At 51.0% G+C, this 27,908-nt stretch overlaps 1 protein-coding gene across 2 annotated transcripts; it reads right to left on the reverse strand.

Moving 5' to 3' along the window:
* Positions 1-76: 76 nt before the first annotated feature.
* Positions 77-14,918, reverse strand: TRPV6 (transient receptor potential cation channel subfamily V member 6). Of its 2 annotated transcripts, XM_054493666.1 has the most exons (15): positions 14,562-14,918; positions 6,958-7,055; positions 6,680-6,802; positions 6,170-6,307; positions 5,767-5,865; positions 5,436-5,611; positions 4,786-4,932; positions 4,496-4,708; positions 4,106-4,192; positions 3,930-4,006; positions 3,517-3,682; positions 3,104-3,170; positions 2,473-2,741; positions 1,265-1,371; positions 77-868 (listed from the first exon to the last, which is right to left on the reverse strand). In XM_054493666.1, exons 1-15 carry the CDS (start codon positions 14,687-14,689, stop codon positions 586-588), a joined length of 2,178 nt encoding a protein of 725 aa, XP_054349641.1. In that variant the 5' UTR covers positions 14,690-14,918; the 3' UTR covers positions 77-585. The 2 variants fall into 2 exon arrangements, with proteins under 2 accessions (XP_054349641.1, XP_054349640.1); XM_054493665.1 differs by lacking the exon at positions 14,562-14,918 and having other exon boundaries at positions 6,958-7,288.
* Between the last annotated feature and the right edge of the window lie 12,990 nt (positions 14,919-27,908).

Raw genomic sequence — 27,908 nt, forward strand, 5'->3', positions numbered from 1 at the left:
GGGTGAGGGAGGCCTCTATGTAGGAGAGAGGGGTGGGGCTGGCAGATGGCACCGCAGAGATGCAGAAGGGCAGCTGGGCAGGGATCCGAAAACGACTTTATTGAAGATGGAGTTGGCAAGACCTAGCCCCACTTCCCACCCCCGGAGCCGTTCCTGTCTCCCTCACTCACACGCTTTCCACAAGCTCTGCACTTCCCTGCACCTGCCTGGGTGCCCTGGGAAGGGCCTTCTCTCTCCCCACTTATGACCCTGGGGTGGAGACCGAGCGCCCGAGTAGGCTGGCCTGTTTTTAAAGTGCTCTGATGTGCAGTGCTCCTGTCGGAAGGGGTGATGAGCAGGCCGCAGGAGAGCTCCTCACGCCCTGCCAGCCCCATGCTTGGGCTGGGCTTCGTCGAAGCCCCAGAGCTGAAGGAGTAACGCAGGCCTGGAGCAGTGATTCTCGACGTACATTCCTTGGAGTTCATGCTACTCCTCTTTCTCCCCTGGGACCTGGCAGATGAGACCTCTGGGTGTTTGGTTTTTGTTTTGTTTGATGCTCCCAGGAAAATGAGAGCAAGTTCCGGGAAGCAAAACGAGAGCACGCAATCAGATCTGGTATTCCCAGCTCTCCCCGTCCTCCAGACCCCTGTTGATTATCCCACGCAGGTCTCTCCTTAGGGTCCCTTGCCGAAGCCTTTCCCAATTGGCACTGCTGCGGGAGGTATTTCGAGACAATGAGGGCGTAGGAAGGGACAGGTGGGGGCTGAAGGGACAGCCCAGCTCTAATTTTTCCACCGAGTCTTTGTCCAAATCCTCAGAGCCCCGGGTGTGGAAGGCCTGTGCGTAGCGTCGGATCCGCTGCCGGTTGAGATCTTGCCTGTCTTCCACCCTGTGGAATGCAGGAGGGCTTGAGACACAGCCAGGACTTGAAGAGCAGATCCAAGAAGGATGCTTGTCTCTTATCCCCTGGTCCCCCCATCCCCGCCATTGCTGGCCTTTTCCCTTCTCTTCAGCCATGGTGGATGCCTGGGTCACTGGCCCCTTGGCAGCTAGGCCTCAGGAAGCAGCAGGCTCTGCCACAGGCTCCCTGGATGCTTTCAGAAGTCCGAGCTCCAAACGGGGCCCCTTCCTCACCAATCAACAAGCATAGGCTCAATCAACAAGCATAGAGCCTAGGGAGCACACAGGCCTCCACAGGGACCCCAGGAGCAGGAAGCTGTCTGAGCAGAGGGACACTCTGCCGATAAGGCTTCTCAGGGGACACCTACCCCTGCCTATCACTCACCGCAGGAACCAGCGGTCCCCCAGGCCATACTCCCGTCCGCAGATCCCAGAGCGAGGCCACAGGCAGCGAGGCAGCTTCCGCTCCAGCATCACTGTGGTGGCCACAATCTGCGTACGGGAACAAAAGGGAAAGTCAGAGATGAGGCTGGGTGCAGACAGAGGAAAGAGAACTGCAGACGGAGAAGAAGGCAAGAGCAGGAGAGGATGCGGGGCAAAGGTTAACAGTCTAGCAAGGGCAAGGAAACTTGGGAGCTTGTGGTTTCCCCGGGGGTGATGAACAACACCCCTGGATCTGGGAGGTGGGGCAGCCTTTGTTGACCTTCTTCAGTGGGAGAGAGTTGATAGAGCTTGAGACCAACAATTCTTTACCCAATGACCCGACATCCATGACGCAGCCAGGCCAGAGGCAGGAGAAAGACAGGAGGCAGAAGCCCCATTCCCAGGAGCACAGGCACCAGAGAAAGCAAATAGAAAGGGCTTTTAAGGGCTCCCAGATATTTTGACCCTACAAACAAAGGCCACTTATAAATATAAATATCCCACTTAGAATATCAATATATATTCCTGGAGAAAATATTTTTCTGAGCGAACCTTATTTCCCAGCTTAGTTTTTCCACTCCGTTTTCTACATAGCATAGTTAAATGCCTTCCAGTTTGGGAAATTTCCATTATTTTGCTGAAATGATTTTTTTTTAGATAAATTATTTTCTAGGTGTTTTTTAAATGAGGATTTGATTCATCTCATGGTCTTCTCTCCCTATCTTGAAGATCTGGCTGAAGATAGCTTCTGCTACTATAGGAAGTTTTGGTGGCATTACTTTTTTAACACATCCAGCTTTCCACATCAAATTTTGCAGACTTAAATATTATCAAGAAGACTTGATACTCCAGTTTTTATTTGGGAACAAAATGTACTGAGTGCAATTTTAGCCACCGTTAATTTTCTTTTGATTTATTTCTTGTTGATTCCTCTAGAAAACACTGAGCTTTTAACTGTTGAGAAAACTGTGAGGCATTCTTCTCAGCGATTCCAGTATTGCCTGGTTGAATTGCTAATCAGTGCTTCTGTACATTTTGCATGATTTTGCTAGCTTTGCCACAACTGTCCAAACATAAGTGGGGTCGAGATATCCTGCCTCTCAGCTTGGCAGGTTCCTTGGTAGGAAGGGGATGACTTGCCCTAATCCTCCCTGCCACCAGGGGGCTCACCTGGGCCCTCCACAGCTCATCCCGCTCATGTGCCACTCGCCAGTGAGTGTCGCCCATCATGGCAATGAGGAGGTTGAGCATGAGCAGTGTGGCGATGATGGCAAAGGCAGCATAGGTGATGCTGTACATGAAGGGCAGGTCTACGTTGTAGTTGGCTGGGCCATCGATGATGGTAAGGAACAGCTCAAAGGTGCTGAACAGGGCCATGGGGTAGTCGTAGAAGTGGCCTAGCTCCTCAGGGTCCTCTGTCTGGAAGATGATATAGAAGGCTGCTCCACCCAAGGGGGTGAGGGTTACCATAGCAACCATGCAGACGACCAGCCCACCCCGGGCTCTGCGTGCATGTCCATCCTGATCCCTTCATCTCAATATCACCAGCTCTGCAGTGCTCCAAACTTTGGGTTTTTACGGTCCCTAGTTTTCTATGAGCCTCATCTTCTTGATCCTAAGAGCCACCTCTCCCTAACACTCCCGATTTTTCTCACCTCTGGAGGACCTCCCATCCTCTGATACCATAGGTCTCCTCTGATCTCTGCATTACTCCTCCTCCCCAAGTTTAGCCAGAGCCAGTGCCCCCTAGATTTTCTCATCTCCTCCCTGCCATGGCCCCTGGTCCTGGACAGATGATTACCTGAAGCAAAGCCCAGGATGACCACAGCCATCAGCCAGCAGAATCGCATCAGGTCGCCAAAAATCATCTAGAGGGAGCAGGAGGCAGAGAACATCTGCACACATTCCCCAAGCAATTGCCCCATCCAGCCTCTAACAGGTCTAACCCCGACAAGTCTCACAGCTCCACCCTCTGGGACAGGGATTGGTTATCTATGGCCTGTGGACAGGATCTACCTGACCTGTTTTGGTGTGGCCTTTGAACTGAAAAGGGTTTCTACATTTTTAAAGGATTGTTAAAAAAGAAGAAAAACATGCAGTGAGGCCACGTGTGGCTTGCAGAACCTGCAATGTCTACTGTTCGGCCCTTTATGGGACTGTCTGCTGACTGTGGCTCTGGGGCCTTTCTCTAGGGAGCTTGGGGGGAGGACTGACCTTCTGAATCATGATGGTGAAGGGACCTAGCATCTGGAATCCTCGGGCGAAGTACATGACGTTGCACCAGCCCAGCACGAGTGCAAAGGACATGGGTACCACCTCCCCGCTGGCACTGATGAGCCGCATCACCATGGTCACCAGCACCATGAAGGCATAGGTGATGCTGGGGGAGCAGGGAGGAGGGTGATGAGGGGAGGGCTGGGATGAGCCTGGGGACCTGACAGCAGGAATGTAGCTGGGAAAGTACCCACTCATGCAGATTCAGCCTCCCCACACTCAATGCACAGGGTCATACACACAGCACTAGAGAGGGGGCTCTGGAGCTAAGGTTCTTGAGAGGTCAGGAATCCAGGGAGTGGAACTGGAGCCCTGTTGAGGGAAGGGATGGGAGTGAGAGGAAGGAAACTCACATGAGGACATGGAATGGGCCCCCAAGGATGGTCTGTCCAAAGAAGCGAGTGATCCCCATTCTGAAGATGTCTGGAATCTGAAGAGAAGTCAGGGAGACACAAAGGCACTCAGATACCGAAACTTGGGCTGGATTCCTGGGGCAGACAGCCTCACCCAGAGTCCATCCACACCTCACCTCTACCAGCAGGATGATGATAGCCCCAATGACAGTCACCAGCTCCCCCACCAGCCGGATATCGTCCTTAGGGGTCACGTAGGCTTCCTAATGGGGGAGAAGAACAGTCAAAATGCTCAGGGCTTTCAGGCCTCTGCCCTGCATTTCCATGGTGCCCAGGGTCACCAGCCTCAGCAGATTCTTTTTAATCTGTTAGGTTTGGCTCTTCTCAAACTCTGCTCTCAGAATAAGAGCGTATGTGTGTTTTTGTGGGCATGCATTTGGAGTTTGTACCCATATATTTGAGATTAGAGCAAGGGGAGAAATGGTGTGAGGAAGGAAAGGGACACCGGTCTCTGAGGACAGAGAGCCAAGTCCTGCCCTGCTGATCTGCTCCTACGAGGGTGTCACCTGAAGTAGCTTCTGCTGTAAGAGGGTGTTGTCCCGGGGGCTCGTGCGGTTATTGGTCCTGGGCTTGAGGGGGCGGTAGATGCAGCACATGGTGAAGCAGATGATGTACAGCAGATATATGGCACCCAGCATGCAGAAGTACGGCCGCCCGTACCGCTTCCACTTGAGGCTCACCAGCTCCTTCACCGGCGTCTGGTCCAGGATCTGGCGAGCCTGCAACAGAAAGAGAACAGGCGGCTCAGAGACCCTGACACCCCTCCCCAGCCACAGCCTGCTGTCATGAGCCGTACCTCCCGCTTCTTGGTGGTGATGATAAGTTCCAGCAGGGACTGCTCATCCCCCGAGGAGTCGATCTCCGTGAGGTCATAGAGAGTCGAGGTCAGTGGTCCATATGTCCACTGGGTGTGCTTCCGCTTCTGCATCAGGTGCTGAAACATCTAAGGGAAAGTGAAGATGACTCAGGAGCAGTAAGCAAAGGGGACAGTCACAGAGTGTGGATAGGATGCATGTGCAGGAGGACAGCACCCCTGGAGAAGGTGACTGCCCTTTCATTTTGATGACAGCCTTTAGAGGGCAGAATAACCCACATTCACAGTGACATTCATAGGTTCCTCGTCATCTCCTATGACTCCCTCCAGAGCTTGGAAAGGGGAGACGAGAGGCTGGAGGGTCCTGCTCTGGGGGCTGAAAGGGAAGGTGGGCTGGGGCATTACAGACAATCCCAGCATGGGATCTAGACTCTGTAACCCCCAATGCCTCAGGGAAAAAGGAGTGGGCAAGAAAGGGAACAGGTAACAAGAGTGAGAGGGGTTGAAAAATTTCTGAGTTGAGAATGAGATCTAAGCATCAGGGATCATGTTCACCTCTGTTTCTCCCAGGGCCAGCGGGATAGGTTGAGGGTCATTAGAAAGACACCTCAGGGATGGGGAGCATCTCTCACCACAGTGTTACCCTCCACTCCAGCCAGCTTGAAGGGGGTGAGACCCTGATGATTGGGCACAAGGTCCAGGGGCTGCAGATGGTCCCCATGTCTGTCGTAGGACAGCAGCAGGTTGTACATCTGGCAGGCAAAGGTTTTGTTGGGCTGGAGGATGAGGATGTGTAACACTGTGTTTCCTGGGGAGGACACAGGATATCATGTGGCCACTGGCCTAAAGTCCCTGATGTCCCCATCCCCACCCTGGGGTCTTCCTGAAGGTCCCAGCCCCTCTCCTCACCCTCTCCCTCACTCCCTGCAGCATCCCAGCTCCCCTTCCCATCCCAGCTCTTACCCAGGGAGTCCTGGGCCCTGATGTCAGCTCCATGCTCAATGAGCAGCCGCACAATCTCCTCGCTGTTCACACAAGCAGCAAACGACAAAGGGTGCTCCCCTGTGGACACAGAGAGATCCATGGTAGGAGAGTGCAGGATGGCAGGATGGGGTAGGCAGTCTGCCCCAAGTGACAGCCTTATCTTCCCCCACATCTCAGCTCAGGGCTTGAGGACACTTTTCCTGCAGAACCAGAGGAAGGGGCGTGGGGTAAATTGGCCTCTAGTCTAATTAAGCCCTAGAAGGATTACTCCTCCCAGCTGCCCAACAGATACAGCTGAAGGCAGGATCCTCCTCTGCCTGGCCCTGCCCTGCCTTGCCCATCTTTCCAACTGCCCGTCCTCCAAGCCCAGCCCTGCTCTCACCAAAGTAGATGAGGTTGTGGGGACTACGGCGGAAGGCAGTGCCTGTGGCTCTGGCAGAGACACTGGCCCTGCAGGCGAGCAGGGCTCGCACCAGGTTCACGTTCTGGTTCACAACAGCGATGTGCAGTGCAGTCTGACCTGGCCCAGAGACAGCTGTCAGTCACGGGTCTGTCCCCAGGATCCTGCAGGGGGTCCCTCCCATATGCACCCCTGGTCTCTTTCCCTCAGGGGTAGCCTGGGATGGGGAACAGGGAGCCCTCGGGTGTTCAGGATTCCCAGGGAATCCAGCTGCTGCCCATCTCTTCCTCTTCTCTAGGCCCCTGGCATTTCAGGGGGCAGGCATTCTAGTGATGGGCAGTCAGGACTGACACGGAAGGGAGGCAGAGAAGAGAAAAAAAGAGTAGGAGGCTCAGATCCCCTTTGTCTTTCCCAAATTATCCACCACAGAGACTGTCTTGAGATACCCAACCAGTCACTCCTGCTCTTCACCCCAGGCCCGTGGGCCCTCACCCTCATACAGCTCAGATGTCATGGGCTCAAAGACCAGCTCCGGGGCAGCCTCCATCAGCACCATGGCGGCTTCCAGGTTGTCATAGAGGGCTGCTATGTGTAGTGCTGTTTCCCCCATGGCTCCTGGCATTTACAGAGAGGTGGGTTATATGGCTTCCGTGGGACAGGGGATTGGAGACAATAGATTCAGAGGCCAACAGCACAAGGTCCTGGGCACTCCTGGGAGGCCCCATGTGTGGGGCTCACCTAGGAGATCATGCTGCGTTTCTGCTTCTTACCTCTCTGGTGCACCTTGCAATCCTCATACTTGAGCAACTTGTTCAGGGCCTGGACATCATTCTCTTTGGCAGCTAGAAGGAGAGGAGACTCCCAGATCCTACGAAGGGATGGAATAGGAAAGCTGGAAACAGTGAGCATACCTAGTTGTGGAGGGAGAGGCCCTGACTTGACTCCATTATACACAGATGTGTGTGCTTCAGCAGCAGGAACCTCAGGGTCTTCAATCAAGGCAGGTGGGGCCATTGATGTATTTTCTCTTTATAGTCAGTAAATACAGATCAACTTTTTGCCCATTTAGCATGCGTTTTGAGATTGTCCGTGACTGGTTTCCTTCCCTGCCACCCCTGGCCCCCCACCGGGTCCTGGGACCAGAACGTATCATGTGTGAATGTATTATCAGTGCATTTCAGGTACGGAGGGGAGGAGTTCTATTTAGACATGTGCTTACCTGCTAACCAGTTTACCCCTGGAGTGGTCCTGTTTGAGCCTCACCAGGTGCCCTGAGATTGCCCTCCAGGATAAGCCTTGTTTTGCACGGACCGAGGGGTGCAAGGAATTCCTGTCTCATATTTGTGGAGGGAGTCGTATGCAGAGGCTAGCAGGATTTCTCCTGTTGCACCATCCTCTGCCTACTCAACCTTCTCAGCAGAACCCTTTGATCCTGGCATTTCCCTCCCAACTATAGCATCTTCAGGGCTTAACACAAAAGAACAGTGGACCATAAGAATAAGCCTGGCTCCAGGCTGTCCTTCTTCATAGGTGTTCATTCATTCATTCATTCATTCATGCATTCATTATCTCTGTCTCTGCCTTTCTGCCTCTCGTCTTTCTTCTCACATCATCTCAACAGCCTTCCTTCCTTCTTAAAGTGGACCCCTGGATCAGCAGCAGCACATGAGCCCTTATAAGAAATGGAAATGCTCAGGTGGACCCTTCCACCTAGCGAATCCAAATCTGCAGTTTAAGATTTCCAGCCGATTCCTGGGCATATGAAAGTTTGAGAAGCATTGCTTAAGCGGTCCTTGCATGCAAAAACCGGTGGCGATAAATCAGAGACAAGCTCAGGAGTCTCAGTTTCCCAACAGCTCACATTAAAGTTTGCGAAGCAGTGTTCTCCATCATTTTCAGACCAGCTGTCTAGAGGGCTTTAGGTGCTACTTTGTTTCGGCTATTGACCCCTAAGACACAAACTATGGCCAACAATGACAGATGCAGAGAAAAAAGAGAATCCAATCTAGAGGATTCATTCATCGAATTTCATGTGCATCTGAATGTTCCCATTTTGCCTTCTTCTGACCCTTCTTGGATTTACCCAATTTGGGATTCATGGATCCGTTTATTTCACTAAGTCAGATTAGTCTCTCCTTATTATCCACTTCTCGCTTGTTTTAGGCAAAATTATCTTCTCTGAATCTCCAGATCATCTCTTTATTCTTATTCCTACTGTGTGCTAAAAATCTCTTTTAAAATTAGAACTTACCCCAACTAAGACACATGGGTCCCTTTGATTCAATTTTCTCTCTTGGCCTGGAGCCATTTGGTCTTTCTATGGGAGTAAATGAAATAACTCTATTTATCCATAGTTTGACAATTATGTGACATACAAAAAGACATAGACAGGAGCTCACATTCTAAAGGGCTGGCAGTGGCAAGAAATTGACTCCAGAGCTGGAGGTGGGAGGGCAATCAGAGAGGAGACATCAGCTCACTCATCTCCTCTGCCTTGCCCGTATGCACAGCAGCAGCCACCAGGTCCTGTCAGTTCAACATGGAAAGCTCTCTCTTCATTCAGTCCCTACCTCCTTGCTCCTGCTAACCTTCATTAATTCAAGTCTTCGTTCTCTAGCCCAGATTAGCAAAATATTCTTTTAACCAGTTTCCCTCCACTCTACCCCCATCTATCCTTCTTGATGCTGTTGAGATAATCTTTCTAAATGGCAAATGCAAAAGTCCAATGGGTCCTTAAATGCTAAGGATAAGGAACACAGAAGCTCTTTAAGGTCTTTGTGCAACTACTTTTCCACCCTCTGCACGTCCCACCCCACTCCTTAGACCTGGCATTTTGGTCTCATCCTGTCTCAGCACTGCAGAGCACACCATTCTCCCTATGTCTGTGCCCATGAAGCTCTTTCCTTCTAGAATCCAACTCCCCCAGCCCACCAATTTTTCGTTGTGTCTTCTCCACTGCCTATGCCTAGAAATACGCCTAGAATGGTGTAGATGCTCACTGACACCATCTGTAGAGTGAATGAATCAGCAGCAACGCCAAAAGGTGGTTTGACTTAACTGTTACTCATTATTATTTTCGTCAGCTGCCCCCTAAGCCAACCTTCAGCAAGCATATAAGTGAAAAATAGTACACTTGGCATGCAAACACAGCTTCAAAACAAGTTTTCTACATTCCCTTCATCACCACCACCACATCAACCATTTGCACAAAGCCCTCCTCTCTAGATACCCTAGATTGGGGGAAAAACAATCGCTAGCACCACACACACAGACACACAGACGCACAGAAGTTCTTCACTCCCTCCTGTGGCCTTTTATTTCAGCATCTTTCACTGGGTGCTGTAATTGCTGTGTATCTGTGTCCCTTCCTCTATGCTAAGGGTACTCGAGGGAAGAGACCAGCCACTAACTCTTCTCTGCCCTCCTCCAATATGCTTCCACGTTTGTGTCCCATTTTGACCAAATGTGTGAAAGATTGATGGCAAATCTAGAAATGGGTCCGAGAGAGCACCTTTTCCAAGTCCAGAGTTCTACTTGCTGTATCGTAGATGTTAGTGGTGGTATAGTCAGTGGCAGGCTCAAAGATTCCCCTTTGGTCCCTACACATCTCTGAAGCTGAAAGTGTCCCCCATAAACCTCCATTCCCTATGAATTCTCACACTCTAGTGGCCTGGGGAAAACAAAAAGCTACTGTCAGACCCAGAGTTGCTAGAGTTACCAAATAAAAATACAGGATGCTCAGTTAGATTTGAATGTTAGATGCACAATTTTTTTTTAGTATAAGTATGTCACGTGCAATATTGGGGATACACTTATACTAGCAGCCTATTCGTTATCTCAAATTTAAATTGAACTGAATGAGTGTCCTGCATTTTATCTGGCAACCTAGCCAGACCACATCCTGCATGAAGAACCAGCTTATGACCCAACCCAGCACGGTTTGTAGAGAACTAGCCTCCTTTGACTGTGAACTCCAGAATCCAGCAAAAAGGGGGGCCCAGCCTGTGGATGGGTTTTGAAGGTATCCGGCCCAGCCATTACTTGCAATAACCTCATATGCCCACAAGGGGACAGCACAGAAAGCCCTACCTCACCTGCTTGGGAGTAAGGCTGACCCCAAAACACCTGACTCTCCTTGGGTCCCTGAAAGAGGTGCACAGAGCTGACCTACTCAAAGATTCCTGTGCTTGGGGGACAAATAGATTTTTCAGTAGCAACTCATCACGGGAGTTTAGATCACAACACGGGGATCAAAGGCAGGGACACGGCTAAGCACCCTGCACAGGACAGCCCTCACCGCAAAGAATTATCCTGTCCAAAATGTAGATAGTCCAAGGTGGAGAAACCCTGATTCAGAGGTACAATTATTCATAATCCATTTTAGAATGAGGATTCTTCACTCGAAAAGGAATCAGAAATATCCTATTCATAAAAATGTTTTCTTATGGATCACTAAATACTCAACTAAGGGAGAAACAAAAAAAAGAAAGATGAAGCCTTTTAAGCTCCCACTGATGAAGTAGTCAAAAGAGATTACAGAGCAAATCTGAAATTGTAACAATATGAAAGGTATTTTCAGGTTCTAGAATGTTTTCTTTTACCAGGCAATTAATTATAATAAAATTGAACAGTCTAGTTCAACATTAGACTGGTGAAAACCCAACTAAGGGGTTCCTGGCACAAAATCTAGCACATTATTTCTTGAGCAAACAGATCAATGACCTCCTTCTCAGGGCTGCCTCTGGGCCACCAGGGAAGGATTCCTGACTTCCTCTCTCCGTCTCCTCCACCCCACGCCCTCATCTGCTCCTCCGTCCTTGTAGATGTGTGCACTGTGTGCATGGGTCCAGTTTGGTTTTTAGGTGCTGGGAAACAAGGCAGGATCACAAGAATCTTGAAAAAAGTTCAAATAAGATTTTTAGAGCTAGAAAGCCCCTCAGAAATTGAGTCAAATCTGCTCATGTAACAGATAGAGGAAGCAAGTCAGAGACAGAGCCACGACGCGTGCCCCACTGGCCATTTCTTGGTCACGATTCTCAGTGTTAATCAGGGCTGGAAGACGAGTTAGAGAAGACAGGCATGTGTCCCACCGGTCTCTCCACAAATACCTTTCCCACCAGTGAGTGTGCCCTCTGGGCAGGGCTGGGGCTGGTACACAACAGGGTTGTTCGGAGTGCATGGCTTCTCGCATTCCTGGGTGGATACAGTGCTGTGCGGGGGAAGTTCATGGCCCCTCTCATTCCTGCAGCATCTCACTCATTATCACTTTTGCTCTTTACAACCCTCTAACACCAGCTGAATAGTTCTCCCATGCTTCAGAAAAGGAAACTGAAGCGGCATAACCAAATCATTGCCAGAAGATCACATGGAGTTAAAGGCAGGATGCTTGGCCAAGAATCCAGCCCCAGGCTCTGACCACTAAATTATGTGGTTCTTCTAGTTTTATAGCTCCTCCTGATTTTTCTTGGAGGTTGGGGGGCAAGCCTGAGCAGTGACCACAGATGAAGGGAAGAGCGGTAATGTGTGGGGCGGAGGCATACATTGGGCACTTGTGGGCCACCTCCCTCCAGCTCATGTTCCTGGCAATGGGGATGAGGAAGCCAAAGTTGTTGTTTAGAGATTTGGAATCGGCTGCCATCCTAAGTGCCACAGCTCCTTTTGTGCACATGTCTATTTGTGGGTTTGCAAGTAGGCGTGTGTGTAAGTATTTACCAAGGCAGGCGTGCACAATATACCAGAGAAGCCCAGGGATGACTTTTCAGACACTCAATTCACACATTTCATACAGGTATTTAACCCTAAAAAAAGCTCCAGCAAGCATGACCTTCCCTCCAAATTGCTCCTTAGATGACAAAGTGCCAGCATATGGGCGGGAGTGGGGTTCAGGTTAAGCAGCCTCTATGAAGCTGCCCAGGACACCCCACAGCAGCCGAAATCAGATCTCACACTTCCTCCTCTATGCTTCCAGAACACTCATTTACACCCTTCTAGTGATGTCTACTAAGCCCATCTTTAGCCCTGTACATGCCTGTCGGTAAACTTTGCTCATAGGAATGAGAACTCTCTGAGAGCAGGAACGGTGTCATATTCATTTTCTGCAGAAAGGTGGAGTGCCTTATGTTCAATAAATGTGTAATGCATTAAATATCAGGAAGTGAGAAAATCCAAGCCCAAGGAAGAGATGACCTGGAAGACATGGGAGAAAGTTGAGAGCTCGACTTGGATCCCAACAATGTAGATTTAAGCAGAGGGGGCTGCATGCTAAGCCCCAAGAAACGTCCACTGTAGAAAGAGGAGTGTTGGGTTCCCAATCATCCTGGAGAGACTCAAAGCCTTCCTTTCTCACTAGACCATCCTGTACCCCATGGAATCCCACCCAATCCCACCCCACAGTTCTCCCTCTGAGTCCCCTTTGGAACAAATTCAACTTCACCATTTACTTGCTCTGGGGTTCTGGGCCTGCCCCATTCACAGGGGGATAACAGGACCCATCTTCCGTTATTGTTACCGGGATGATGGAGATAAGGCAGGTGGTAGTACCTAGTACAGCACTGGGTTCTCAATCATTGTGTGCTCCTTTCTTCCATTAGCTCACCCCTCACTTGTCAATATTGTTCCTATTTACTTAGTCATCCCATGTTTATCTCACTGCCCTCATGCCTTCTCTTTGGTTGACGGCACAGATTAGGAAACTCCCCTTGCAGGCAATTTCAGCATCCTTCTGGGAAGTGCCCACCCAAAGGAGAGTCATTGCTCTGGACACCTGATATCCAGGAAGAAGAAGTCCAAGAAAGTGCGGAGGCCAGTAAGGAGATCAGGGCAGGGAGGGGGGATCCCTCCCAAGGGTGACATCAAGCCTTTATAGCCAAAGGCTGCAGAGGCAGCCCCCATATGATCTGAGGAAAAGTGGGGGCAGACAGGACATGCGGAAGCAGCCTATTCTCAGCCAGACTCAGCTCAGGGCCTCCACTCTGCTCTCCCCTGATATCGCACACAGGGAATCTCCACCACCCCTTCCAATCCCCCAGGCCTTTTTGCATCTGTGCCTGGATCCCCTGGCCCTGGGGTCCTAAGTGTGGGAAGAGGATGAGTGAAGCCAGTGAGGACGACCTACTCTCTAACAACAATGCCATTCTGTTGCCCCAAGATGTCATCAGCCAAACATGTGCTCCAGTCCCCACTCTCCCAGGCCTTGGGGGAGAGGTGGGCGGCTGGAGAGATGGGAAGCCATAATTCACAGAAAGAGACCATCCCCAGCCCAGAATCCTTCAGCAAAAGAAAACACAGGGGCCTCCAGGCAGCCTCCCCAGTCAGGCTAAAGCAGGCTCCTACTCTTGGGGACAGAGAAAAACCCTAAGACACAAAGACTTCAGGCTTTCCTCTATGAACAGACATAGTATCTGCCGCCTTCGTGACCCAGGGAAAGCCCTAACAGGCAGGACTTCCTTCTAGCATGCCACCAACTGAGTAGAGAACTCTATTAGAGACCTTGAAGAAGAGACCACATGCAGGGATAGCCCCTAGTTACGATTCTCCGCTCCTCTCCTGCTCTGTATTCTAAGCTGTCATGGTTTGAAGAAAGCAGGACATGGGTTTAGGAAGTTTTCAGGGGCTGGAAGCTGCCAGTGAATGTCCCTAGGGCTTAAACTCTAGCGTCTCGATTTCCACCACCTGAATGCGGAAGAGCACAGGTTCTCGGAACATCTGTTATTTTGACCCGCTTCCCCCCAATCCCCACCCGCACTGAGAGAGAAATAAACCTCAAGGTTGGGTTTGAGCGTTGTGGGTCTTCATATTATCCCCCCAGTGCTGGGCAAATAGTAAGGCCTTGGTCAATGTCTGATGAGACAAATACATGGGAATGGTAACTTTTTTCACATTTCGTCTTATTTTCTGGTTCCTGGTGTCTGCAATTCTCTCTGCTTCATTCATTCAATCACTCACTCATTCTTCCATGTGAACATATGTATACTATGTGTTCCTGCCAGAAAGACTGTTCTAGAAGCAAGCAGTGGAGATACAGAAGGCATTGTCCTCACCTGCCGTCCCCTCTTGGGTGGAGGGGCTATGATGCTCTATCCTTACAAGCCCCAGCAAGGCGCCTGGCCCTTAGAGAAGTACTCACAAGAGGCTCGCAGAATCGAATTAGATCTTAAGACAGTGAACACCTGTGCCCATCTCAGCCCCATCCTCTTTCACCAGCCCTACAAGCTGAGGCTCTTGAGACAGTATGCTCCCAAGGAGCCAGTCCAGGCCTGGGAGCACCATCTGTCCAGCCAGAGGTGCCAAACAAAGATGGGAGGTGAGGGAGGGGTGAGGGGTAGAGGTGCAGGCCTGGGGAGGTGGGGAAGGGAGCAGACCAAGGGGGCCTTACCTCTTCTGCTGCAGCAGGTTCTGCTCATCTCGGCTCTGGGCCCAGGACTCCCGTCTCTGGAACCATCTGCAGAACTTGCTCCATAGGCAGAGAATTAGCCCTTTCTCCTTGGGCAGTGACAACCCCATGGGGTGTAGGGCCGGCTCCTTGGGGGCCTGAGGCCGAGGCCAGACCCTGACGGGACTCAGCCTTGGGGCCACATCAGCCCCCCCAAGGGCCGGCCCGCCCTCTCCCTGTAGAGGTCCCGTCTCCTGTCTCCTGCCTTCCTGACGAGTTCCTTGGGAGTCTCCCAGCAGCCCCAGCCAGTCTGGAGAGGGCTGTGAGTTTGTTACACTTGGCAGAGCCAGCCAGGACTCTGCAGGGCTGGCCTGTCGGGAGCTCCTGCTGGGAGTGAGCAGGAGGAGCCAAAGCTGCATGGACACGCCCTCCCTCCTCCCAAATTACCTGAGATTTAAAGACACAGGCCAGCCACAGACCTGCCTACCAAGGAGGCCTTGTGCCAACTCCAATTCTTTCTCCACCCAGGGCTCTCTCCCTGCCCCGAGGCCAGTCACAACAGGGGAGGCCTTCAGAAAGACTGGTGAGGCCTCCCTTGGACATCAGAACACCCAGTGACCTACCCTAAGAGACTCCAGGCAGTGAGAAAGGAGGGGAGGAGTCAGGGCAGGCCCATTCCCAATGTTGAGGGCTACCAGGAGGGAGCGCCCCACTTTCCCACAGTGCCTCTTCTGCCGGCCACCTGCCTCACTCTCTGCCTCCCCCTGCTTATGTCCTGGAGAATTCCATTTTCTGGACTCTTCCAGTTTCATTCTTGCCAGGCCTGAAATAGGTATATACATTGCGAAGATTCTCAGTTCTCCCAGACTTTCCTCTCAGTCCCCATCACCTTTGGGTCAGCAAACTCTTTCTGGAAGGGCTGATAGGAAATGTAAAGATGTTAGGTTTTGCAAGCCATGTACATTCTCTAATGTACGTTATTCTTTGGTTTTGTTTTGGTGGTTGTTTTCTAACCACCCCCGAAGATGTAAAATGCATTCTTCGCTCACCAGCCAGGGCACAAAATCTAGCTCTGGGCAGACCCCCTGCTCGGGAGCTCCACAGACTGTCCACAATGCCCCGTGCATGGGGTGGGTGCCCGATAAAATACAGGACACGTGGTCAAATTTGAATTTTAGATAAACAACAAAGAATTTTTTAGTATAAATATACCCCACGTTTTGCAAGTATTATATCTGCCAGCCTTCCCGTGGAGGTGACATTTATTCAGCTGCTACTGTGTGCTGGGCCTTTTAACTGAGCGTTCCCAGGTAAACTCATAACAAACCTGCAAGGCAGGTATTATTATCTACATTGTACTGATGGGAGAAACCAAAGCTCACCGTGGTAAAGGAACTCTCCCAAGGCCATAGAGGTGGCAGAGGCAAGATTCACACCCATCCCTCATTCCAAGCCCACTTCTTTCTCCCTAGCACACCTCCTCATTCTAACTGGCCAACAGAGCTTCAGAGAGGTTAAGTGACTCGCACAGTCATACAGAAGAATAATGGCATTAAGCATGGCCCATCGTCTTCCCACAACAAAGAGCTCCATCATGAGCTTGCTGGAAGCTGTTGGAAAGGTCATGTAGTTCAACTTTTCCACTGGAAAGAGGCAGAAGCCCAGGCTTATCCAACCTCCTGGTGCCAGCCAGGTGCCAATAGCCTAGGGGCAGGTGTCTGGGTGTTCAGAGTCATAGGTGTGTGGATCACTTCCTAGCTTCAGAGTCTGTTTTGTCCTAACTTTCTCTGACTCAGAGTTGGAAGACCCAGCCAGGGGAGTGTGTGTGTGGCGTGTGTGTGGCGTGTGTGCCCATGTGCATTTGTGTGTGGTGTTTGTGCGTGTGTTCATGATGTGCATCGGTGGAGTGTTTTGTGTGTGGTATGCTGTATGTATATGATGTGCCTGTGGTGTGTTTGGTATGTGTCTATGTGTGTATGATATATGTGGTATGTGTATGTATGGCCTGTGGAGTGTGTGGATTTAATGTCTGTGGTGGTATGGGTGACGTGTGTGTTGTGTATATACGTATTGTGGAAAGATTGTTGCATGTGTGTTGTGTGTATGGTGTGTAGTGGGTGATGTATATGGTACATTTAAGGTATGTGTGCGTGTACATGATGTGTGTGTGTGTGGTGTATAGTATGCATGGTTTGTGTAGTGTATGATGGGTTTAGTATGTGTGTATGTATGGTGTGTGTTGTGTGTGTATGTATATCATGGGGTGTGTGTCGTATGTGCTGTGTGTGGGGGGAGTCGGTGTGTGGAGGGAGGTGGATGCTGAAGTAGGGCAGGGGAGAGAAGGACCCCTTCAAGTGGAAAGCTATTTGTGTTCCTGCCGCTGGGCAGAGGCCAGGCCACGCAGTCCTGAGCAAACAGTTCAATTGGATTAGCTTTGTCCCCACCCACCTGGGTCAGTGGGTTCGGGCTGGGTTGGGGGAAGGTGCTAGAACCCAAACCTTGAACCCCAAGACCTTTGTGCCCATTAAGCCAGTGGTTTGTCGCTTGCTGATCCATTTAGCTTCAAAGACCTATTTAGCTTCAAAGACCCCAGTTTAGTGTCTGGTGAGGAAGGGGATAAAGCAATGAGGCCTTCGTTATGCTGGGGAGGGAGGCTGGGGGAGGGAGGCTTTGGGAGGGAGACTTAGGGAGGGAGGAGGATAGGAGGAGGACAAAATTGTTTTCCAACGTTCTTCCTCTTCCTCAGCCTCCTCCACCTGGTGTTGTGCATGGATCAGCCAACAGACTCAAAATAGGGGTGTCCGGATGGGAGGGGGGACAAGTTTGCAGGATATAAGCTTCTGGCTGCAATGTTCTCTTGGTCTTTGGACCTAACATCGTATCAGTAAGGGAAGGTGGGCCTAGGGTAGGTGGCACTACCCCCAGAAGCTCCTGAAAGCACCCCCACCAATCACTTTCAGTCTCGCATTTTTTTTTTTTTTTTTTTTTTTAGACGGAGTCTTGCTCTGTCGTCCAGGCTGGAGTGCAGTGGCGTGATCTCAGCTTACTGCAAGCTCTGCCTCCTGGGTTCGCGCCATTCTCCTGCCTCAGCCTCCAGGGTAGCTGAGACTACAGGCGCCTGCCACCACGCCCAGCTAATTTTTTGTATTTTTAGTAGAGATGGGGTTTCACCATGTTAGCCAGGATGGTTTCAATCTCCTGACCTTGTGATCCGCCTGCCTCGGCCTCCCAAAGTTCTGGGATTACAGGTGTGAGCCACCGCGTCCAGCCTCAGTCTCGCATCTTAAACCTGCATCCCACATTGCTGGTTTCCAGGGGACAGGAAGGATGCCGTGGACCTCCTTCTCCCTTGAGACTAGCACAGCCCCCTCTGTGCCACTCTACCCCAGGGCAGCACCTCCTGACACGGGAGGAATTGGTTCTGTAACCCACAGTCAAGGAGTGGGCATGCCCAGGAGGCTGTGGGTTTTGGGGTGAAGGAGGTGAGGGGAAGACTGGAGATCCTGGGAGAGCACTCATGGGCTGGCCTCTCCCGGTTCCCTTGCCCAGACTCCAAAAATAATAAGACTTTTGTGACTCCGAGTGAGTCGCTCTTCCTCTCAATGGTTTTATCCATAATGACGAGTGCGTGGCCTGACCTCTTGTCTGCCCTCGTGGTGGCTTCTGACCAAGCCCTGAAGAGAACTGAAGGGGTCAGGAGCCAAGAGGCAGGGAGGACAGGACTGGAGCAGGCAACCCGGGGACCAGGCGGTTAAACCAGTCCTCCCTGCCTGGGGCTGAGCCTCAAATGCTAAGTGAAAGTGAGGTCCTCAGGCTTCCCTGGGGGCCCCAGGACAGTGTCAGAGCCTCCTCTGAGGGCCCCCGAGAGGGGCAGAGAGGTCACAAGTACACAGCCCTGAGCTGGGGGCATAAGAGCTGTTTGGAGCTCCTGTGCCTCCGATGTATCCGCATTTGGGGCACAATTTCTTGACCCCGGCATTATTGATATTTCAGAACAAATACTTCTTTTCTGCAGGGGCTGTCCTAGGCATTGTAGGAAGTTTAGCAGCATCCGAGCCTCCACTCACTGGGTGACAGTAGCATGTCCCTCCCCTCCATCGTGACCACCAAGGAATGTCTTTACAGGCTGCTCAGTGTCTCCGGACATTGGCAAAATCATTCTCCATTGAGAACCACTGATTTAGAGCCAGAAAAGTGTGTGTGTGTGTATATATATAGATAGATAGATATAGATATAGATATAGATAGTCTTTTTCTGGCTTTGTCACTTTTTATTTGTCCTATGTCTTTCTATGTTTTGCTCAGTTTTTCCTGTCTTACTGCTCTGTCACTGTACAATAGTATCTCTGCTCCCTTGGTCTTAGTCTCTGTGGTGAGGGGTGTGTGTGTGCGTGTGTAGTGTGTATGTACATGCATTGCATGTGGGTGGTATTTTGGGGGTGTACTGGTGTATTTGTATAGTGTGTGTGGTATTTTGGGGATGTACTGGTGTATTTGTATAGTGTGTGTGGTATTTTGGGGATGTATTGGTGTATTTGTATGGTGTGTGTGGTATATGTGCTGTGGTATGTCAAGTGTCAGTGTGTGGCCTGTGTCAGTGGTCCCCTGGGCTCTTGGAGGGCGTGTCCTTGCTCTCTGCTCATGAGGGATGGAACCGGCAAGGGGCAGTGAGGTCAAAAGCATTGCTTACTCACTGAGCTTGGAGTTTGTTCCAGTCACTGGGTTCACCAGCCATGCGCCAACTCATAAAGCTTGCAAAGGAGCCCATGACAGTTAGTGCATGCACACACACACACCTGCAGACACACACACACCTACAGACACACACACACACACACACCTGCAGACACACACACACTTACAGACACACACACAAACACCTGCAGACACACATCTGCAGACACACACACATGCACACACACACCTGCAGACACACACACACACCTGCAGACACACACACCTGCCACCTGCAGACACACACACACACACCTGCAGACACACACCTGCAGAAACACACACACACCTGCACACACGCACACACCTGCAGACACACACACCTGCAGACACACACACACCTGCAGACACACACACATGCACACACACACACATACCTGCAGACACACACACATGCACATGTACACACCACATATACACACATCAACATACACACATATACCCCATACCACACACACACGCCTCACACCACACACACATGCACACCACACATCACACAGCCCACACACACCACACCCACATGCAGCACACACACAGGCAGCACACACCACCAATACCACACATACACACCACATACATACCACACGCACACACCACCACCAAACACACACGTACAGCAGACACCACACAACCCCCACACAAACCACACACATGCAGCACACACCTACCACATACACACCACATACCACACATACTACATACCACACACACACACATATGCGTCACACACCACACACATCACACACACCACATACCACACACATCATGCACACATACACACTACAGACACCGCACACACACACACACACACACACACCCTACCTTCCACACCTCCCACCCCAGGGATGGGGGCGCAGTACGCTGCTGCGGTGCCTGACTGGAGGTATCTGACTGTCGCGCTGGCTCTGTGGTTCCCTGGGAAGCACTTTGTTCTGAAACTCTCCAATTTCCTTTTGTACTCAAACATCCAGTGCATCTGAAGAAATATGCTTCACCCACGGTTCCAATGCACATGAAGTCACTTCAACTTTCATAGGTCAAGAGGTCTAATTTATTGCAGAACTGCCATGCACCTTTCCCTAGAAAGTGACTTTAGTCCCGGATCCCTTTTCTCATCCCAGTCACTCGTTGTAGCTCCATCCCTGGGGCTTCACGCCCTCATTTCCCACCTCCCAGTCCTTGGCCCCACGGAGCCTCCGCACCTAAGGAGCTTCACACTCCACATGCTTCCTTGGCAAGATCTGGGGGCAAGACCCAAGAGGGGGGTGGTTTGAAGGGCTGAGTTGGAGATGAAAATAGGGCACAGGGAGGCAGAGGTGATGAGCAGCCACACCACACAGCCAGTTTCACCGTCTAGATATGCATGTGCAAGTTATTTGACATAAATGTATGTATGGTGTATTTTGTGTCAAAATGAATCAATACATGACAGCGATGTTCAAGAGCAATTGTGTGTGTGTGCACGCAGGTGTCTGTTTTCCAGCATCTTCCCAGCAGCCTATAGATTTCAAGATCCACAGGCATTCAGTCCTCCTGGGCCCCTACCCCTGTGTAGAATGAACCCAAAGGGCATACGTGGGCATCTGTATGGCCACCCTCCCCTCTTGTCCATTTCTCCCCACTGTCTGCCAGTTCTCTCCCCTCTCCTCTCCCACTCCCCTCCTCAGTGGAAGGTGGGTCCAACCTTGGGAGCGCTCATGTAGTTTACAGCCCCTCCATCACCCTCTCAATGAGTTTGAGTCCCCCAGACAGAAGATGTCAGGGGAAGGGCTGAGTGCTGATCTGGGGAGAATGGGTACTGACCCTCTTGGGTTTGTGAGAGGAGGCCTGAAGCTTTGGAGGAAGCCCATATGCCCCACCTGCCCCATCCAGCTGCAGCTGGAGTCCCTCTGCCCCCTGCATGGGTCCCCTGACATCTGGTACCCGCAGGAGGATGCCAAGCTCCTCAGTCTTGCCCTGGGCCCAGCCTCTGGGCCTTCTGGCCATGTTTTCCCCAAGCCTCTTTTTTCTGCCCCTCATCTTTTTCTCTCCTCCTCATGGGACCCCAAGTTCTCCTCCCTGTGAAAACTGGACCCCAATCCTCTTCGCTCTACCATACCTGGCCCCATCTCTTCCCTTGCAGGCACAAAAGACAACCAAGAAGAGAGGCTGCAGCCCCTCGGGAAGCTTTACAAGTAGGCAAAGTGTGCCTTGCAGCGGATCGGCTTTCTGGGAGAGGTAAAATGGAAAGAGCGATTGATCTGTAATAAAGACAGCTGCATTCTAACCCCAGCTGACCAGAAATCACTTGGTGTCCTTGGCCAAGTCACTTATATTTTCATTTCCTGATCTACAAAAATAAGGACTCCAGATATTGAGTGCCCCTGTTCCCTTTTCCATTCTCTATTCTCCCAGGCAGCCCCCTCTCAGCTTCCAGCTATAGGCAGGATGGAGCTCAAAGCTTCATTGTGTCAGAAAGGGCTCATCTCTCAGGTTAAGCCTGACTGTCTTTGTCTCTGAGTTACACAGGAAGGAGGGAGCAGGCTGCAGGCAGAACATGAAGACACAAAGCCTCTGATTCTCCTCTGACCTTCCGAATGACAGGATTCTGTGGTCCAAATAGCTCTGGCTGAAGAGAGGGTGAAGCTCCTGAACCATGGTGATTCTCAGAGCTCTGGAAAGCCACAGATATGGAGGGGACAAGGTGCATGTTCCCTCTGACAAGGTGGGAGTGGGCTGGCTCCCCAATCCAGGGCAGTGTCCCCAGACTCTGGACTCTAGGTTACCAACTGTTTTTACTCCGTGAGAACCTGGCTGTTGCCTCTTAGCCAGAGAGTGGGGAAAGGAGGGTATGTGGGGACCACTAAGCCCATAGTAAACAGCATTATTTGGGGCTCAGAAGACAGGAACAAGCCTTTATCCCAAAGCCCATCATGGCTGTTAAAAATCCAAACCCAAAGCAAAATTCTTTTCCAGACGCATGCAGTCTGCTCACCATAGCCTTCTGGGCAGCAGCTCTGCAGGGGTGGCATTTGATTGCCAGTCTTCCCCTGGTTGTCCCCACCTGCACTTCTTATTCTCTCTTCAACCAACAAACTCAGTGAAAGGGCAGACAGTGAGAAGAACTCTATTGAATTCTATTTAAGGCAAGCACTCACCCAAACACCCCACCACCTCCTTAAAAAAAAAAAAAAAGCAAAATGCCAGACTTGTTTAAGAGTGGAGGATGGTTTAACATGTACAGACATGCCCAAACCATGGGAGGCGGACACACTGGAAGCAAGCTGCTTCTTCTGGAAGGTCTGGGTCTGTGGGGTCCAGGACAGAGAGACCCAGGAGCAGGGAAGGAGCAGAGCTGAGGGGGAGGAAATCCCCTGGAGGTGGAGTAGGGAAACACCCAAGAACCTAGGGGCTGGGAGGCACCAGCGAGTCAGGGTGCAAACCTTCCCCAACTTTTCTGACAACTGGAGCTTCGCCCCTGGATAGAACTGCAGTAGGGAGAAGGTGGTGGCCCAGCCTCCCCCTGGACCACAGGGTAGTGCTAAGCTGAGACAACAGGGACTGGGCGGATTCTGTGGCGGATATGTGAGCTGGGAGGCTGAGAGGAAGGTGGAGTGGCAGGAGCTGAGGGGGCCAGGAGGTGGTGTCCCAGCTGGGTACAGGGAGGGATGGAAGCCAAACAGTGTGTTCTCCAGATAGCTGTTGGGCAATCCTGGACCTAGCTGGGCACCAGGAGCGTGAGGTCCCTCGTCAGTCACTACAGTAACAGGAACTAGAAAATTAAAAAAAAAAAAAAAAAGACTTTAGCTATTCTGCAACTCCCCACCTCCCCAGCCCCCATCACACATGATTCTTGGAGCATGAGGCAGGGTTCCCTCCTGTGTATAGTGCCCTGTGCACGTGGGAGTGTGGATGCTGGAGTGTGCAACTTGGCTTTGTTTGAGCATGTGTGTGCTGGTACAAGCACGGGGCAAGGTGGGAATGGGCGACTGCTGGAGTATACAATGATCTCCCGATAGGAATCTGTTTACCCATCACCCCTGTCATCACAGAGCTATGTGCTGTACCCTGGGTGCAGTTCTCCTGCCTGGGGCTCCCACTTGCCCTCCTTTATCTTCTCCTCCTCCTTCTCCTTGCTTTGCCAAGGTTTCTAACTACAAGAGCTGACTTTGGAGGGTCTGAGGGACCCCTGAGTCTTCAAGCTGCTGGGAAGTCCAGGAACTGTTTTGCAGGCAGTACTGGGCCTAAAATTTTTGCACGCAGACCAGAGTGCAGAAGGAAACTATCGGCACAGGGCTGCCTATCCAAGTCAACACTGAAGGTGCTGGTGGATGATCTGACTGAAGTTGTATGCCCAGCATTGATGGTGGCTGCTGCAATGTACTAAACGCACTGTCAGAGGTATGCAAGTGCCTGTTAGCTGAGAGACTCAGAGGTGTCTCTTAGTTCCATTATCTGTGTTCACCCTTGCTACAGACTTTGTGAAGAGGGTCATGCTCCACCCACCAGGATCTGGATTTGTCCATCTGTCCATACAATGAGGGAGCCCTTGTGGAGACAGATCTCTCCAGGAGCCCAGAAATCCTGGGTCATTGCCCTGCTCCATTCTGGTGAGATCTGTGACTTCAATCAGACAATCTCTCTGAGAATCAGCTTCCTTGTCTGTAAAATAGGAACGCTTAATACTGCTGTGTTTACTTTATGGGGTTGTTTTCAGGATTAAAGAAGATAACGACCGTGAAAAGACTTTATACATCATAAAGTGTCATATGAATGCAAGTCACTTGTTTTATCATTTTGCTTTGGGGGGAGTATTTGAAATCCAACCCATCTAGGAAACAGCTTTCTGGTAGAGACTTTAGAACTGTCTTATCTCAGGGGCTCTGAATTGTGAGGTAGAAGTACGAGGTCTTGGAGCCAGATAAATTTGGGTTTAAAATCAGACTCTGCTAATTACTGGCTGAGTGATATTAGTCAAATTAGCACACCCCTCTCAGCCTCAGTTTCCTTATCTACAAAATGAGCACAGTAATAGTCACTTGACCTTAGGCAAGTAACTCACCCTCTCTGGGCCTTAGTTGCCTGTCTGTAAAATAAGGATGACAACAGCTAACTTGCAGGCTCCTGAGAATTAGATGAGAGAGGAGAGTGTGGGAGGCAGCTGGCCCATGGCAAATATACAGTAATAGCCTCTGTTCTTATTCCCTCATTCTTCTCTGCTGTGGCTGTTATTCTGCCTTGGAGCCCTTTCAGTGATAGACCACATTACCCTCTGGTGAGCAAATCTGCTCTCTCCCTCCAGGAGACTAGAGTAGATCCCGCCTCAGGCTGTTACCACCTACACAGGGTGGGATTCTGTATCATCCCTTCCATAGACCTCACCCCCTGCTCTCCCAAAGAGACTGTTTACATCTAAGTCCCTTGTTCACTGTTGACTTGAATAGTGAGGAAATAGGGGTTATGGCATTTCCCCTACACCAGGCTCTCTAACCAGGCCAATCCTGCCCCAGTTCAGGAAGATGCCCCAGATGATCTGTTCATAAACTCCAGCTCATCCTCTGAAGCCCAACTTGAATGTCAACCTCTCTCTTTTCTTCCCTAGGCACCCAAGTCTACCCAGTCAGGGCCAGTCCCTGCCTCTTCTGTGCCCCCACCTCTCTTCCCTTCTGCCCTGCATGGAAAGGATCTTACTGCATTAACATTGTCCCTTTGCTTGCCTATTTTTCCCACTTGGAGAGTCTCAAAGGAAGAGGCTAAATCACATCACATTCTTCTTTTTCTGCATTGGAGTGCCCCGCGTAGAGTTTATGATGAACTACGTTTTATGAGGAACGAGCTGTGCCTGGGAAATTGCAAGCTATTTAATAGGTATATTTTCTTTCCTAGGCCCCAAGGGTAAATGTGGCCCCGTGTACAAGAGAGGGGCTCAGAAGGTGGTGAAGAACAAGGAAAGGTGGGAGGGAGGGGTGTGTGTGCCCGGTGGGGGTGGGGAGGGGGTTTTTCAATCCCCAGCCCACATGGCAGGGAGGTGTGTATGTGTGCCCGGAGGGGGTGGGGAGGGGGGTTTTCAATCCCCAGCCCACACACAGAGAAATGGCCATCTGCTCTTGAAAGATTAATTGGTCTGGAGAATGTGGGAAGGGAGCAGCAGCTAGGATGGAGGAAAGGACATGGTGTGTGTAGCAAAGACACCTGTGTCCCCAGCCATTCCCACCCTCCCGCCCTGAATTTCCCCATCAGGGCTGGCCTGGGACCCAGAGGGAAGGAGTGATCACTGACCTGAGACCTGGGGGGTTGGCATAGAGGCTGTGGAACCTGGGATTGCCTCCTTCTTGCCCCTCAGGTTCACCAAGTTCACCCATGGAGGGAGGGAGAGAGAGAAGGGAAAGAGACACAGACTTCTGCCTCGGTAAAGAAAGAACAAGTTGCTTGGGCAACATGGCTAAACCCCGTCTCTGCCAAAAAACAAACAAACAAAAAACTAGCCAGGCATGGTGGTGCACCTGTAGTCCCAGTTATCTGGGAGGCTGAGGGCTGAGTTGAGACTGCAGTGAGCCATGATCACACCACTGCACTCCAGCCTGAGCGACAGCGTAAGACCCTGTCCCCCCAAAAAAGAAAGAACAAGTTGTTGCAACCCTCCCTTTGCAGCTACCCTCTCTGGATGTGGTTTATTTAGGGAGAAGAGAGCGACTACAGGATGAAGGGCTGGAGTCTGAGAGTTCCTGAAGAAGTAAAGCGCCATCATTGGGGGGTTACCCGCCCTCTGACCCATGGGCATGACAGAGGCTCTAAGGACCTGACCAGTGTCACCTTCATGGAGCCATAGCCTTTTATTTCTACATGTCTTTCCCTTATATCCTTATTTCTGAATTGGAAGACAGTGTCCAGAGGGGGCTGAGAAGAAGCAGAGGGAGCAAGAGCACAAGAGAAGGGAACCAGGGCAGCCCAAGGTATTGCAATCACTCCTTACAGCGGTAAAATTTTAAGAACGTGTGTGCTTTCACATGCTTGATGCTATTTTCTTGTCATAATCGTGTCAGGTACACAAGTCAGAAATTATCATCATCACTGACTGATGTACAGGTTTCCTCAGCTAATACCATGGCAGAGCTGGCGAGTAAAACTGGGTTTTCACATGCACACGTCATCCGTCAGGGGCCCCCGTTCTCGAGGGAGCTCTGCTTATGGGGATGAGAAAAGAGGCAGCGGCTGAGGTGGCCTTGGGTTAACCAAGCACCTGAGACAGTACCGACCAAAGAGGGCCGTGGTGGTGGTTGGGGCGGGGTGGTAGTGATGATGTGTCTTGGAGGCACGTTGTAACCCTCAGTGGGCACCACAGTTTGGTCAGGAAGAAGAACAAAAGCAGCTCAAGTAAAAGGGCCAAAGAGAGAAAGCTTTGTTGATAAGAGAATGGCCTTTAAGAATCATGAAGGAGGCCGGGCACGGTGGCTCACACCTGTAATCCCAGCACTTTGGGAGGCCGAGGTGGGCAGATCACTAGGTCAGGAGATCGAGACCATCCTGGCCAACATGGTGAAATCCCATCTCTTCTAAAAAAAAATACAAAAATTAGCTGGGCATGGTGGCACGTGCCTGTAGTCCTAGCTACTCAGGAGGCTGAGGCAGGTGAATCGCTTGAACCTGGGAGGTGGAGGTTGCAGTGAGCCGAGATCGCGCCACTGCACTCCAGCCTGGCAACAGAGCGAGACTCTGTCTCAAAAAAAAAATAAATAAATAAAAAGGAATCACGAAGGAGAAGCTCTTCCACACAGGTAAGTGCAGGAAGCACTGCACAGGTAAGTGTGGAGGCACACACTCAGGCTTGCCAGGCTGCAGCTGACTTGCACAAGCCCCTACCCCCTCAGGCTCAATTGATCCTAATTGCCGCCTCCTCAAACCCAGGGATAACAAAGAGGTGCAAGCAAAATGAAGAAGGTGTGTCCAGTCCTTCCCCAGGTGGCTCCAACCTCGCTGCCATCCCAGGGCAGAGAGAGGGGGGCCATACTTCACCAACCTCTCCCTGTCTGCATGACATCACTCAGCATTACCTGGTTAAAGTATTTCTCACCATGCCCATTTCTCACCTTTTCCTCATTAACCTTTAAGAAACAAGTGAGCTTGGCTCAAGGAGGTAAATGATCCTTGACCTCATGTCAAGGCATTCTCTCAGCTTTTCCTGGAGTGATCTCAGGTGTGCCGAGCGGCCTTCTGGATGCCATTGTTGGCCCCTCTCTCTCTCTCCAATGTCTCTTCTCTGCCCTGCCATGCAAAGCCATGCTGCTCTAAGGACCTGCTAAGACAGCCCTACCCTGGCTTACTCTCTCCCTCCTCCTTTTTTTCCCCTCCTTCAACTCTGCCCAGACCTTATCTTGCATTTCTTCAGATGCAACACAGGGAGAGGAAAGCTGACCTCTGGCCCCCATTCCTGAGGCTTCCGGCAGAGCCATTCCTCAGGCGCAACTCAGCTGTTCTTACCAGAACCCAGTACCTTGTCAATAACATACTTTGCAAACGTCTGAGGGAGGGAGGCATCTTAAAAGTCCTGTGGTGCCTGTGAGAACAACATTTTCTTCTTCTTTTTTGAGATGGGGTTTCGCTCTTGTTGTGCAGGCTGGAGTGAAATGGCACGATCTT

The sequence above is a fragment of the Pongo pygmaeus genome, chromosome 6 (assembly GCF_028885625.2).
Source record: "Pongo pygmaeus isolate AG05252 chromosome 6, NHGRI_mPonPyg2-v2.0_pri, whole genome shotgun sequence".
Taxonomy (NCBI): domain Eukaryota; kingdom Metazoa; phylum Chordata; class Mammalia; order Primates; family Hominidae; genus Pongo; species Pongo pygmaeus.